At 40.7% G+C, this 15,803-nt stretch overlaps 2 protein-coding genes across 2 annotated transcripts in view; one reads left to right on the top strand and one right to left on the bottom strand.

Moving 5' to 3' along the window:
- sh3bp1 (SH3-domain binding protein 1) overlaps window positions 1-329 on the top strand; it is a gene marked incomplete in the record, with an annotated part of 13,621 nt that extends 13,292 nt beyond the window's left edge. The window contains 1 exon segment of the mRNA XM_035662716.1: window positions 1-329.
- Window positions 330-754: 425 nt separating this feature from the next.
- cdc42ep1a (CDC42 effector protein (Rho GTPase binding) 1a) lies at window positions 755-14,810 on the bottom strand. The gene is made up of 4 exons (XM_035662727.1): window positions 14,558-14,810; window positions 8,923-9,035; window positions 5,490-6,494; window positions 755-2,478 (listed from the first exon to the last, which is right to left on the bottom strand). Exons 3-4 carry the CDS (start codon window positions 5,959-5,961, stop codon window positions 1,757-1,759), a joined length of 1,194 nt encoding a protein of 397 aa, XP_035518620.1. The 5' UTR covers window positions 5,962-6,494; window positions 8,923-9,035; window positions 14,558-14,810; the 3' UTR covers window positions 755-1,756.
- Between the last annotated feature and the right edge of the window lie 993 nt (window positions 14,811-15,803).

The raw sequence follows: 15,803 nt of genomic DNA on the forward strand, positions 1-15,803 counted from the left end.
TTGAAACTTTCAACCAGAGAGGGCTGCAAAGCACTGCTTTTCAGCCTGTGGTTATGTTACTCCTTAAACATGCAATGTTTTATTGCCTGGTAGTGAAGAGCAGCTGATAAACATTTTGGTATTTTGTAAAAAATAAAATCTACTCTTAGATATGTCTGCATTGTTCATTATTGTCAATCTGTGCTGTTCAATACCTCCCTGGACTCATTTTAAGTTGAAAGTTTGCAAATTAGTTATTTTTTTGTTTCCTTGACCAATATAATTTATTTATTTTTTAAATACTGATGTCCTATATTTCCCAGAATACAAAAAAAAAAAAAAAAAAAGAGCTACACATACTTTTACAAAACCTCTTTGAGATCTATTTTCTTTTCAACCAGGTGTCTTCAAACTTTTTTGGTGTCAAGGACCCTCAAAGGCTATATCTGATAAGGTGTAGTTTCAGGGACCCAGTCTCATAAAATTTAGTTAATTCATAAAAGACTAGACTGTAGATTGACAGATTAACAGTGTGAAACCTATTAACATAACAGTCATTATAATATATTTTCTCATTGGGCTAAATTTTAGTCAATTAAATAATATTGAAATTAAAATATTCCTGATTTCAGGGTGTTCAGATAGCTCACCTGGTAGAGTTGGTGCCACATCTACCAAAGCGTGTCATCCCCTCTCTCCCCCTTAAGAGTGGGGAACCACTGCTTTAAACCAACCCTAAATGTAAATCCTGAAAAACAATGTAAATAAAAGCATATTCAACCTAACTAAAAACATCTTTATTGTCAATTTATAACATCGTAGTATATCATTGGTACTGACTGCAGCATATGGATGTGAATTGCAGGTGCTCATACTGTAAGTACATATTTATAGGAGGTCAGTTATCTTCATGTACAGTTGTATAAAAGAACATATAAATGACAATTCTTCTATAAAAATCAATACAGGAGTCAGACTTCATAATCATAAAAGGTGCATGGAGTATCTATATAGAATGTCTGCAGCATAAAATCAGCAAATATATGGTTCACGCTTTAGTTGCAACTAGCAAATACCGGTAATACTTGTCATACTCCCTCAGTTAGTGTACTTTAATAACTGAGATGTTTGTATTTCTCTGTTTTATCGAGGCCTGAGATTCCAGATCTCTCATTTCCCTTCCCTTTTTGTTTCCTGGTAGTGTATTCCTGAGTGAAAAGTTGACAAGAGATTGCAGTGATGCAAAAGGTTGTGACAACATGTACATTACTCATTAGTGACCAGAGAATATTTCCCCCTCGTATGTGAGGAAGTGAGTGAAGTATAAAGTGAATGACAGGCTTAGCAACTTGAGTAATGCTGGTTTTTCCTTTGAGACAATCTTAACCACATTCTCTGGCACATCCTCACTTTCCATCTCCCTCTTAGTTTCAGTCCTTTTTAAGTCATGACATTTAAAAAAAAAAGTTTTCTCCCTTTCTGTGCTGAGCTCGGAAACATGCAGCATCAAGTCTTTCGCTCCTTTTAGATACATTCAGCAACAGTTCTGCATCCAAAACTGTACATCTTTGAAGTGTGACTGTATAAAAAGTAAAGGATCTGGTATTAAGGATACTGGATTCACGTTGTAGTTTTCATGGTCATCCTGTCAAAAGAGCCAGCCTTGTTGATCACAAAAAGATTTTAGATGATGGATTTGATTTGAGTTGCAGAGAAATCATACATCAAATGAAGATTTATTTAGTTTTGTCTCACAAACATCTCTGATTTGCCCGGCTCAGACTTTGATTTCATCCTCGTCGTCCATGTAACTGTAGGACATATTCTTCTTGGGCTGGCTGATGATCATCATATCTGAATCTGCAACCTCCATCCTGCTCTGTCCCTTTAAGAGGCTGACGCCATAGTGGCGTGCAAGCACATCTGTAGCACTCTGGAACCGCTCACTCTCCATCCCCTTCGGCAACCTCACTCGCTCAGGAGACCCCATCACCACATCAGGTACTTTAACAGAAAGCCCAACTCCGTTCACCTCCGTCATGCTCTCCTCCTCTTCCCATTCGGCCCCATGAGGGCTCTTCCTGCCCCCGCAGTCTTCCCTGAGCAGGGAATCCACGTATGAGATAGTTGCCGAGTCCATCTCTGATCCCTCATTGGTCAGCCCACACGCTGACCCGACCTCCTCTCCTTCCCAGGCGTGGACATGCTCTTCCGGGTGGCCGTCGATCAGGCCGAATACCTCGCTCATGAGAGAGGGGCCGAGGTCGAAGGTGAAGGTGTCCAGCGAGGTGAGGGAGGGAAGGGAGTCAGAGTAGGCGGTGGTGGGTTTGGTGTCAGAGGTCACAAGGGAGGTGGAGCAGGTGGACAAGATGGCATCTGTAGGGTCGGTCAGAGAGCCACGGTGGATGTTAGGGGAGCAGGAGGTGGGAAGAGAGATGGAGGGCTGCTGACGCTCAGAGCGGGAGAGACGAGGCAGAGTGACGAAACCAGACTCCAGACCTGAGGAGAGCACACAGACATCAAGACATGAAAACCAGTCTGAGGTATTTTGTCTAATAAGGGGTTTGTTTTATGAAAGCTAGACGAGAAGCTTGTTACCACTCTTGTATCTGTCCATGAAGTATAAAACTACCACCAGGTGATGCTTAGCTTAACTAAGCATAAAGACTGGAAACAGGGGGAAACATCATCTAAAGCTCATTTGTAAGTACAAAAAACAAAACGTGAAAAACAGCAAGTGGTTTTATGGAGAGTTATGTGCAAGAGCGCTGGCTCCCCTGGTTGCCTGGCAACTTAACATTGATGACAAAACCAAGAAATAGTCCCGCAACCTCCTGTAAATCCACAACCTTTACCACAGTTTTTGTGTATGTTAAACAAACAAGATGAAACATGTTAATCAGAGAGCTTTAGAGGTGCTAGTAGGCGGACTTCGGACAGAACCAGACTAGTTGATTCCTTTGCTTCCACTTTCAGTGTGCTAAGCTATGTTAAATAGCTACTGGCTGTAACTTCATATTTACCTTGCAGACATGAGGGTGGTACTGATTTTCTCATCTAACTAAACCCATAATGTCAAACTATTCTTTTAAGTGTGTATGGAGAGAAACAAAACCAGAAAGAAACACTTTGACTGACAGGCGTCCAGCTAATGTTACAATGCTTTCCATACAATTTATATGGTGTATCTTGTGGTGATTTTCACTTGTTTTCTATCCATCTATTATTCTGGAGGCACACGCTTCAAATAGATTATCACACAATTCCAGCAGGGGGCAGTGTGAACCCATCTGAACACACCCTGTCTAATGATGACAGCCAATAAACTCCAGCCTGTAAAGTGCTGAGTTGCTCTGTGAACGGTGAATCATCTGCTCGACCCTGCCAGATCGTTTAACAAGTCACACACTTACACTCCTGCTGCCTTCATGACCCCAACGGGTAAAATTACCACAGCACCTCTCAATGCCAGCCATAAAGGGCCAATAGTCTGGAGATGTTTCATACCAACCAAGGAAAACAGTGTCTGATTTCACAGATTAACACACTTTAACCAGAGAGCAAGAGAGACATAATCAGTGAAACCATCTTATGGAGGATTTGGTTGGATGAAGATCTGTCTCTCCCATCCATGTGTCATAAGGAATAATTACTGGGGAGTAAAGTAGCCTCAGCTGTCACTACAAAAGTAAACTGTGATTTTGTGGAAGATTTTAGATAAAAAATGTCTTTAACAGCACACACAAGCTCATATATCGACTTAAAAACATGGATAGATAGAATTTGGTACTTAAAATTACACTTACTGGATCATCTGAAGTGTAATCATATTTGAAGGATTAAAAACAAAGTTAAACGTCTGATCACTTTAAGATAATTTAGTTTCACATTTTGGGGAATTCTTAGATTTCTTAGTGAGAGATGACTCTTTGGGCTGGATTGAAAATAGTTTTCTATGTGGACTGCAATGATTTTGTAACGATATGACTCAAAGGTCATTTACGGGCTCCTTTCTTAAACTTTAATAAAGAATATTTATATGCACATTATAAACCAGTTCTAGTTGACATTCTCTCTTACTCTGTGCTGCTTGCCAGTTTTGCAAATCACAGTGCACTTTGTAGTGACACTAATATATTACCACAAGCACTTTTCTTAATAGTTTTAATATCGGATAACATAGATGCAGATACCAATACTGAGATGTCTGCAAAGAGCTAATATTGGTACCAATATATTCGTCTGGCTACTAAAACAACTAAAAAACCGAAAGGTAAAAAAAAAAACAAGTTGTGTGTTTGACTAGGGTTAGAGCTAGACTAGCTGTTTTCCTGTTCCCAAAGTTTATGCTAAGCTAAGCTAACCATCACCTGGCCGAGTGGTGTCAATCTTCTCATCTAGAAATAAGTTGACTTACCAAAAACTTTCTTTTTTACTGTCTCATGTGGAGAAGTAAGTGATAAAGTAACATTCAATACATTTTACTTTCCTCATTTACCAAACGCTTCAGACACACACACACACACACACACACACACACAGGGGTGGTCAGACTGTATGAGCCATGAGTGTGGTGTTAATGTGGGTCATTTAAACAGCCTCTCAAACAGCTTGTTGCCAGCTCTGTCTTGATCTCTGTGTGTTATCAGTGTGAGCAATGCTGATAATGAGCCAAGGTGATTTATAAGGACATCTGGGGCAAATCTGTCCAGATTACTGGGCAGTACTGATGGATGAGTTTCACAGCAGCTTTACAGATGCTGGCAACTTCTCTGCAGTTTCCAGCTGCTGGTTAACTCTTTTGACCTTTGCTCACGTGTTTCACTTTGTTTTGCAATGGTGGCATTTAATTTGAAGGAAACATCTACCCATAATCTTAGGGGCCATTTTGGGATTTGGTGGTGAACTTTTCCTAATCCTTGAATGTCTGGGCAAAAAATAGATGACATGACATCATCTGTTCATGTTTCCAGTACCTTTTTAAGTGATCCAAAACACTGATAATGTTATTCTCAGTTATACTCAGAATTAAAGAGCCAAAGATTATTTCAATAATTTTAAGGGGTGAAATTCATTGTAAAATACACAATTTAACACAAACAGAACCAAGATTACAGTGCCTCTTGTGTAACTTGTGTAACAACACTTTTTTTGCTACTGCTGTGCTATCCATCTACAAATACTAAATGCAACAAGTTCAGGCACCAATTGTAGTAGAAACAACCAGGTTAGTTGACTGAAATCTGCATTAATTGACTTTTTTGAGGCCCTTTGAGGCAGAGGAAATGAGCTGTGAACAGGTAGCGTACAGTAAGTTTATTCGAGCTGAACCGAAAACCAAAACAATTAGCTTAAAGATGCTAAAAAGGTCTGAGGAAAAGTTGGATAATAATTCCTTGTTGGTTCTACAAGCAACCCCTTTCACACACACATTGTCGTTTGATCCATTGTAGATGTAAAAATATTGATTATAGCTGCTTTAAGAAAAAATATGACCATATTAAACTCACCATAAGAGCTCTTCTTCTCCTCTGGTGTGTTTTGAGAACTGGGGAAGCGCAGTTTGGTGGTGGGACTCCCATTAGGCAAATCCACATCCAGCCTGGGAAGGGAGATGGCATTTTTGATGATGGGAGAAACGACGGGAGGTGGCGGTGACAGATCCTTAGATCCTTCTCTGGGTCGGTTTTCAGAGCCTCTCCTGATTTGACGGAGCGTTCTGGAGAAGAAGGCGCCGATCTTGTTGTCAGGTGAGGAGATAGAATCCGTTTCCACGTTGTTCCCATTGGCCTGGCCACCGTGGTTGCTGAGGAAGGAGGTGTCCCCGAACACATCGCCACCGCGGCCCACGTGCATGGTGTGGCGGAAGTCACCCAGAGGAGGGCTGATCATGTCCAATGTGAGGTCGCCTTTGTAGCGACGCTTGCTGTGGGAGTGTGAGACCAGACCTTTTAGGCCTGACAGCTTTTCCTGAAGATTCATGGTCAACAAAGGTAAATGGCTGAATACTTCTTGAAAATCAGCCAGAAACGACGTCTGAAGTTGCCTTTAATTCCACTGAATGGCAAAACTGAACGAGCAAAGATTTACTTTTCTCCTCTTAGATTTGTGCCAAAATCATTGACAGTTCAGTAGTCCAAAGTATGGGCCTAAAAAATAGCTCTGAAAAGTTATTCCAAGATCTTGAAACCGTGTAATTTCTAAGGCTGAAAAGTTGAACGCAAGGCCTGCAGCGCCAAATAGTTCACTGGAATATTATCTCTGTTTATCATGTGCAGGCCAAACTCTGTCCCACTCTTTGTAGCTCGCTGTTATGCATAGCTGGCTCAATTAAACGGACATAAATTGAGGAGAACACTGTGCAGTTGTGTTCCTGGAAGCAGCCGGGCCAGTTGGAGTGTGGTCAGGTCGCCTGGTTTCCCCCGCTTGCCTTGGGCTTTGGCTTTGTCGACATCAGCTCAGAAATAGGTCTGAGTCCAGCTGCAAAGCGCTCTGTGGTCGCACCATGGAACCATCTATCCAGAGTAAAAACAGGGAAAAAACATCTATCTTTAAAATGCAGACAGGGATGTATTTGATTGTGAGGGATGCTGAGAGAAATGGATGACATTTGCAGTTTATTCCGTGGAAGCAGAGATTCAGTGAGAGACCGCTGTGCTTTCCTATCCTGAATAGCGTATGTAGTTGTAAAGTAACCTCGCTGCATTTTGGACAGATCTGTCTTTCCGCAGGTTTTTAGGATTCCGCCTTCCAAAGGTCCGCTGGTCTGTAACCACCTAAATTTAGACCACAGTCACTCCTCTGTGCAACAAACCAAAGTCTGCTTCTTATCCATAAAATGGGTGGACTTTCAGGGAATTCCTGCTTCCATTTTGTCCTGCTTTGTCTGGCGTGAAGGTTACACAAAGTTCATTTTACATTTTACTGAAGAGACTTATCACGCTTTTAAAGCCCAGCAGCAGCCCTCCTTCAACAGGCTTACATTTGTTTATAAACAGGCAAAGTATGCTCAGCGAGATAGGAAGAGATAATGAAAGTTTCCTGATAACAAAATCACTTCTACTTAACTGCACTGCTGTGTATGGAGCCCCGATACTGTGAAAAGGCAGTAGAAGGTTTGACTTAATTATTACTTAATTAAATATACTATAATTAATATTGAAGTGTTGTACTTTCCATATCCAGTCAGTTGTTAAAAAAAGAGGCAAACCTTGCTGTTTTTTTCCTATTCTTCCAATATATTGATGAAATAAATTAGAACTTTTAAATAAATTAATAAATGTTTCTTTCCTACTTATCTTTCACTGGCTCAATCTATTAAAAATTTAATTTTTGTTGTTGTAAGTAATGCAGTTGCAAGTAATTTATCAATTTCCAATGTCCCTCATGCAACTATACATATTTTTTCCATTTACATTTTTCATTGTCTGTGTGCAATTAGAAGACTGTCTGGTTAGATGCCTTAACTGAAAGCTATATATAATGAGCGAGCACCTTTCAGCTAACTACCTAGCTGAAGCAAACTTTTGTGCAGGTAATGTTAAACAGCCATATACTTATAATTCTGCTGAAGTGTTACTGTATACATACATAAGTAACTGAATAATGCTAACAAAGTAGCTAACGTACATTAGCATTCTGATACTCCATATTTCTGTCTCTATGATTAGTATTAGTATTAGCAGCTTCTGTCTGTTTTACCAACTGATTGGAGGTAAAAATAACTGTGAAGAACATGAGACAAGAGTTAATTATTTAACTTATAGTATTATCAATTCATGTATTCAGTTATAGTTTGGACTTGACTTGCCTTTTACTGCCTCCTGTCAGTTCTGGAGCTCCATACCTCCATAAGTCTGTAATAAAGGCAGACAAAAAATTGGCCTTTTCTCACGTGTTGTTCTTTGCCAGCAGAGTAATGGATATCCAATTCTAAAATATTTTGATAGCATAAGGCAGCCCCGACGAGGACCTCTGGTTCTCTTTAAAAGCTTTCCACTGCAGCAACTAAACGAGGGCCTCCCACGCATGCACGGCCCCGTCTGGCTTCATTAATGACCTGCTATGGTTCAAGAGATGGGGGATTGCGTCAGGTCCAAGGCAGCCCTTATAATTTGCTGCTGACCGCAGTCCCAGGCCCTCCGCTCCACTTCCCCTGGCTGGCGTTTTAAGAGTGGCATCTGGGAACAGAGAGGGAGGAAGCACGGCACATACCAGCGCCGAGCAGAGCCATATCAAGGCTCACAAAGGGACACCAGGGACCAGTATACCAAGGTGTGATGTCGAATCTAATACGCCGTGAGCCTGCTGGGACCTTGTGCACATTCCCATGAACCGCGCCGAAGCGACAGGCCACCTCTCTGATTACAACTCCCCTGTGACAGCGGAGTTGTTCCCTAGACCCAGTGGTATGCACTTCCCAATAAGGGCAAACATTTGTCTTGTTATATCAAGGTTTAACAAGAAAAACCTCAGTCTAATTGATAACCTACAGTATTACAGGAATACACAAGGGGCCATTAATTAGTCTGACTGTGTGCTTACGGAAAGCTCTGGTGTTTTGTCTTTGCCTGTAATCCCGTTAAAGACTGTTGACCACAGCTCAGAGGGGGTCGCTCCCTCCGAAACCTCGTATGTATCTGGACCCTCCGGGCAAAGCTCATTTTATCTGCACATATGCTTTTATCCAACTGAACTCTCCTTCCCTCCTCTCTGTGATCCCTCTTTGCACTAGCTCCTCTGTTTTCTGAGTTACCCAAATACAGCAGTCAGCACCCTCAGGCATCAGATAAGATGGGCTGAAAAAGCACCAAAAACCCCAATATTTTGAGTCTTTAAAGGGTAATAAGTTTAATGCTATAATCCCAGTAGCAGCCTGCCTTCCTGTGTCTTGGATATCAGAAAAGAATAGGGGACCTCTCGACAGGAGGGACTTGGACGTACCCTGGATTATCCTCTAATCCTTCATCTCCTTTGTTACCCCCGGTAGGGCGCCTCTTTCTGGGCAAGGGCCTGGCTGCTACCACCCTGGTTGGCTGCTCCACTGGTTCTGATTCCTGTCAGAGAAGAAATAAAATACAAAATGAATTTGAGGGAGGGAGAGAGTCAATTGAAACTGGAGCCAGGCAGAGTGAGAAGTGATGGAAGGAAGCAGGGGATGAAAAAAGTTTCATTTTCACAAAAAGGAGTGAAGGGGGAGGATGGCAAATCGGGGCAGAAACATAGATGACAGGAATGGATGCCTGAGAGAAATGAGAAACCACAAAAGGTCAGATGAGGAGAAGAAAAGAGATGTGAGGAGAGGAGGGCATAATGATAGAAAGAGAGAAGAGAAAATACGTTTTATTTCAGTTCAAAAACACATAGAATGAGACTGGTCATCATTAATAAGCATCACTGTTCATTCCTGACAACTATCTTTTCGTATTGTTTTTTAGCCTGACTAGCAGCATCTCAGACTATAGATAGATGGCTGTGAAATTTTACACATATGTGGTTCCCAGAAGTTAAATCCTACTGACTTTGAAAAATGAAATGTCTCAACAACTATTGGATGGATTGCCATGAAAATTCTTTACATACATTTATGTCCTCCACCGTTCAGGTACAGATACTTTGGTTTGTGACCAAAATAATGCAAATCCCTATAGCCTCAACTATTTAGTAGTAATCCGCAAATGTTAGCATACTAACATGCTAAACTAAGGCAAAAATGGGAAACATTTAAGCAGCAATCTCTGTGTCAGACAAATTAAGCCAAAAAGAAAGTAACAAAAATTCTCCGTTCAAAACAACTGTATGGGGGGTGAATTTTTATATAAATCACATGTTTAAAATTGTATTAAGGCTGAAAGTTATGCATAATTAAGGGAATGGTTGCTTTGAGTGACGGGTGGTCATTCAGCCCACCGCCACCCACGATCCATTTATTTGCCCATATTTGGATTTGTGAGTCATGGCTGCCAAGATGGCGACGGCCAGGGCCGACCACACTGACCTTCACAATGGCTATTCATACAGTCTAAGGAAAGTTTACAGCTGCTAAATATCAGCATGTTAGCATTGTCACTGTGAGTATGTTAGCATGCTGGCATTAGCATTTAAGCACAGCGCAAAACCGCTAGCATAGCTGTCTTAGTCAGGTCATCATGTCTTTAAACTTATATTCTTGTGACTTTTGGCACTTTTTTGGCATTTTATTGTGCACTTAAATGCTTTTATGCTCAAAACCTGACATTTTTGTTTCACTAACTCTCTTTTCAAATGTTTTTAATGACAGAAAACTCATTCTTGCTGTTTTAGGAGTGTGATTATGGGAGAAACTGGTTGTAAGCTCTTTTTTAATGCAGACAAATCTGATAAATATCATTTATATCAGATATAAACAGATCCAAAAGTGGTGATAGATAAGTGTATGAACAATACCCAGAAATCAGTAGTTGGTGGGAAAACTCTTTCAAACAGCTTCAGTTTGTGGTAAAATTAGAGGGTTTCTGCATTAAAACTTCTGCTTAGTTCATCCTTCTGCTGCAGCTTTGAGTTGCTTTCTTTGGGCAACTCACCATTCTGGGGATTTCGGTGCATTCATACATCACAGACAGGCTCAATAAAATATTTCCATGTCACTATGTACAGTATTTGCTTGAGGTGGCTTTGCTGGATATAAACCAGAGTAACCACAGTCTAATAGGAGCCGTGTGTGTTGTGTGTTGTGTGTGTACGAACACATTCCTGAGCAGAGCATCGGTCGGTGGAGTCTCTCTCTCGATTACGACCATCAAACATCCTTCTTCTCAACCTCGGCGCTGATTGAAACCACGTTTCGGTCTGAACCATCTTTTTTTTTTCTTTCATTCTCTCTTCTCCTCTTTCCTCGCTTTTCCTTTCTTTTCTTTCTGCTTCTCTCAATTCTTTGCCTCTCGTTTCTTTTCCATTCTTGTCTTCTCATATTTTTTTCCTCTCTTTAATTGTCACTCTTTCTTTTATCCTCTTTCTTCCTTCCCCCCTTTACTTAACACTCTTCTGAATCTTTTCCTCTCTATGTTTATTCTTCCTCTTTTCTCTGCTCCTTCTCTTTATCCCTTTCTCTGTTTCTGTCCCTGTTTTTTCTATTTAATTGCTCTCTTCTTCTCTCCCTTTCATTCCTTTTCTTTGCCTCTCTTTGAGTGTTTTGACTGACTTAGGCTGGCTGAAACAGCTGTTGGGCCCCACACAGGCACCCATTAATCTCTATTTCTGATGACTTTAACTCAAAAATGTTTACTCTGCTATAGTTTGTCTTGAGTAAAATCAAAGATGGACTTTGTGTGTTTCATCGCTGGTCTTCCCCTCCCTTCTCTCTCTCCCTCTCTTCTCGTGTCCTTCACTCACTAACCCCGCTAACCAGGTGAACAAACATACAAGATAAGGCCACATTTTTTAGGCTCACCCTTTGACTTTCAATTACGTTCCTATTTTCACCGTCCATGCTCAGTCTGAATCCAAGCAAAACACGGCTACACTTCCCCCTCAGCCAAGAAAACATTTTCATGCTTCAACAAATATCTATACTCTCTGAGGCTCCCTGCTTCCTGCATCTGCTGGAATTGGCAGTCCCAATTTGCCCTCCTTGTTGCCTCTCTTTTTCAGTTTATATCTCTTCTGTGCTCATACATAAACTTGCTTCTATTTTTCTCCCTTTCTTCTACTCACACAGGCACATTCCCTCTCTCTTCCTCTGAGCCAGACTGAGACATGCACATGGCTGATAGTATCAGCTAATTTTAACTTATCACATATACTGTATATTGGTATCATCATAGAAACAATAAGTTGCGGTACTAGAATGCCAATTTACGAACGCCCTTTATCTAGAGCAACTGTTTGGTTTGTCTCTTCTGGGCTACTGTAGAAACATGGCGGTTCATCATGGGGGACTGGAAGGCGACCCACAGCATCTGTAGATAATCACCTGTTAAGGTGTCGGGGAATAAATATGAAGCCAGATTCAGCAGCTGGTTTGCTTCGCACAAAGACAGGAAACAGAGGTAAACAAGATATAATGTGTTCATTAGTGAGCTTTAGAAGAGCTTGCAGGGCAATATGTGATGCCTCTGAAAAAAACTTTGGACAGAGCCAGGCTAGCTGTTTCCCCCTGTTTCCTGTCTCTGTGCTAAGATATGCTAACCATCTCCTGGCAGTAGCTTCATATACAGACATGAGAGTAGTATTGATCTTCTAAAGTCTAACTCTCAGCTAGAAAGCAAATAAACATATATCACTAACATGTCAAACTCTTTCTTCAACCTTGTCTAAAACCATGTTACATGTACCAGCTGATATTTTGTTATTATATTTTCTTAAACACTCAAATATTGATATCAGTATCAATATCAGCCTAAAAAATCCAGTATCTGTCGGGCTCGACTAGAGACCAAATGATTCACATGTGAGTGACGATAAGCAGCTGGCACAATTTAAAGATGAAAGGTTTATGTTTTTTTTCTTGCATAAAAGTTACTTAGCTACTATCCTATCCCAAGTTTCATGTTGACGTTTCACATTGTACAGTTTCAGGAGTTTCGAGGAGCGGTGGAGTCTCACCAGAGCTAGGGAAACTATACAATAGTCCACATCAATCATCATCTGAAAAGTTCACATAGAGCCAAAGTTTGGACAGCAGCCAATCAACAAATAGACCTCAGCCTAGCACTGTTTTTCAGACTAAAAAGTCATGGTGGCTTGGTAAAAAATTTACTCTTTTTTCACCCACATATTTCCTAAAATATCTGAAGTGAGTTTTAAAAACTAGGATAAATACTTTAAGTTTGTGAACAAAATTTCCGAGAAGTTCAAAGAAAGAATTTCCCCCCACACAGCTGACAGCAGTGACCAGTTGGCTGCTGATGGAGAAGTCAGTCTCTAAAAACTTGGGTGTTTTCCTTTACTGGAGGGTTGTTGTTGGATGAGTGAGCGGTGACCATTTGGTGACTGACGACAGACCATGATGGAGTAGTTTCCCCGACATCATCATGTGTGGCAAAGAAGAAAAAAGAAGCCAGAGAACCCTTCGGTGTGAAAACAAATACAGCAGCCGGATTCAGAGGTCACACCTCTGCCATTGACCCTTTACTGGTTGGTTGCGTCAGTGACACCCAAAGGTCACAAAAGTTCCCCCTCAAAGGAATGTAGAACGCAGGTAAAAAAAGGAAAAAGATGAGGAATAGACCACAGGCAACGTCTGTATTCATTTACTCAAATCAAATGCTCTCGTTAGTGTAAATCATATGAAGGGGGTTTACAGGAAACATATTACATGCATGTGTTAATCATCTGCTGCTGGCTGAGCTGAGTGAATACAGGAGGCCGACAGAAATATCAAAGCATGTAGTCCAAGGAGGATATACTCTACGCCTACTCTGGGGAGACTAACTGGGGGAATTGAGGATCCAGTTAAACATGAAAAAGTCACACACTGTACAGAGCCACAGTCTGAATTAATCACTGCTGGTTGCTTATTGGATTTTGTGTTATTATCACTGAAGCAGGCTGGCTTTTTATCGATCACCAATGTGCATGTTTGTTTATTGTCGGTCCAGCGAGCTCTTCAATCAATGTGTGTGTGCATGCCTGTGTGTATGTGGTATTTCACGTGGTGGCCGCCCGCGTGGATCGCTGACAGGTTGCAGGGGTCAGAAGGCCACTGCCCCCAACTTGTAATGAGTCCAACACTGTGCTGCCTGTTTGTCTCCATAATTAAAACACCTCAGGGTCACCAAGACTTCAACTTCACCATGTCATGTTCCACCAAATCAGAGTACATCTCAGTAATGGTGGTGTGTATGAACATTGATAGATCATGTCATGTGACTGCTGTAATTACAAGGCAGAGTAAAATTACAATTCAAAGCACTGGCAGAGTTTATTCTGACCAACGTTGCCGTGGTGAAATAGTAATGATATACTGCTGCTGAATATAAATATGTTACGGAGCGGATTGAGTTTCATGTCAGACATCTGAGGAAAGACTCTCACAACACTAAAACAACGTACACACCAGCGTTAAAAGTCTGACCATTAACACCATGTCTGATAACAGCTTGGTTTCAGTCAACATTTTTACAAGCCTTAATGGTATTACCTTATCTGGAACTAAAACTGTTTGCTTTCTTTCTCTTGTTAGCAGAGGCTTTTTTTCCCCTCCACTGACCTGTGAATTCATCTATATTTTAAACAGAAAAAAAAGATTGCTAATAATTATTCATATAAAAAAAAAATCAAAAGGCAATTAAGTTTTTTTGTGTTATTAACTTTTCAAACAGTAATATGTATCTAAGGAAATGATGCAAATATCACAGGAAAACTAAAAACACTTATAAGGAATGTCATAGGAATATTATAGGAATGTTATATAATACCCACAATTATGAGACATTCATTCTGCTTACTGTAAACACACTCAAAGTCTCTACATGAATATTATAAAAAACTAAAGTTCGGTAAAGTCCCCAGGAACTTCTCACTGAGTTGTACAGACTCATTGTGTGTCTGTCTGAGGGATTAAAAAGTGATTTAACGTCCAAATTGAACAGAAACTCACCAAAGGAAACTGGGAAGAAGAATGTGAAGCTGGCAGGCTCCGGTTTAATTATCTTTCCAATAGAAATGTGTTTTTAGGTTCGCTCGGTCCGAGTGAGCCGGTGGTGCAGCCGGACTGTCCCGCTGGTGCGCCGGGTGTGCGGAGCGGGGCAGCGCGGAGGATGAGGAAAGGGGCGGGCCAATACCAGTGAAACCATTAGAGGGCCACACCGGGAGCTCCCACACTGCTTCACTAAAATCTGATGTCTCTCCACAACATGTCAAGTGACTTGACAACAAGATTTGAAGCCGTAAGTAAACACTTACAGCCAAACTAGGGGGCGCTGTAACAGGACCTTCGTATTAGATGTTAAACTTTTTTGAGGCTCCCCCTTTTTTGACACTTGGAAGGACACATTTTGAGGTGCGACAGCATCTGTGTTTTCATAGGTCAGAATAAAGAAGTCAGGTCTGTCAAGTGTTAATCATCAGACTTTATCAGCTGAGTATCTGCTGACTTTTAGAGGGAAACACATAATTATGAAATTGCTGCGATGACTCAGTTTGTCTTAATGTCCGATAACTAACCACATGTTAATGTGAATTTAAACATAAACTTAACAATGACTCTGACCTTCACTGAAGACCTTTATGTGCCTTTAACTAACCACCTGTTGATATAATAGGAGCAGTTGTAGGCTACTTTTTAAAGGAATAGTTTGACATATTGGGAAATGGGCTTTTTCTTTTTGGTACATGAGAGGATTGATACCACTCTCATGTTTGTACAGTTATGAAGCTACAGCTACTGGGAACAGGGAAACAGCAAGCTGGTCTCTGTCCAAAGATAACAAAAATCTGCCCACCAGCACCTCTAAAGCTTACTAACTGAATCTGTACAAAAACCAAAGTGTACAAATCACAAGATGTGGTTTATCTGTGGTAATACGTCTTTAGAGGAACTGGTACATATTCAAACGGACCTGAGCTGTTTCCTCTGTTCAGTCTTTATGCTAAGCTAATTGTAGCCTCACACATTTAATGGACAAGTGTAAAATAGTGGTATTGATCTTTTAATTTGCCTCTGTAAGAAAGCAAACACAAAATCTATTAGGCCTACTTTAAACTACTATCGCACATAAACTGCAGTTTAATATTGGTTCTTGTTGTATATTAAATATTTACTAATACATAGAGAATGTGATTATGTAAGTAGTTTTTCCATTTTAAAAGCTGTTAAAAAATCATATTTTCCTCACAATAGAGGC

The sequence above is a fragment of the Morone saxatilis genome, unplaced genomic scaffold, assembly GCF_004916995.1.
Source record: "Morone saxatilis isolate NCDOM2014 unplaced genomic scaffold, NCSU_SB_2.0 Contig1, whole genome shotgun sequence".
Taxonomy (NCBI): Eukaryota; Metazoa; Chordata; class Actinopteri; family Moronidae; genus Morone; species Morone saxatilis.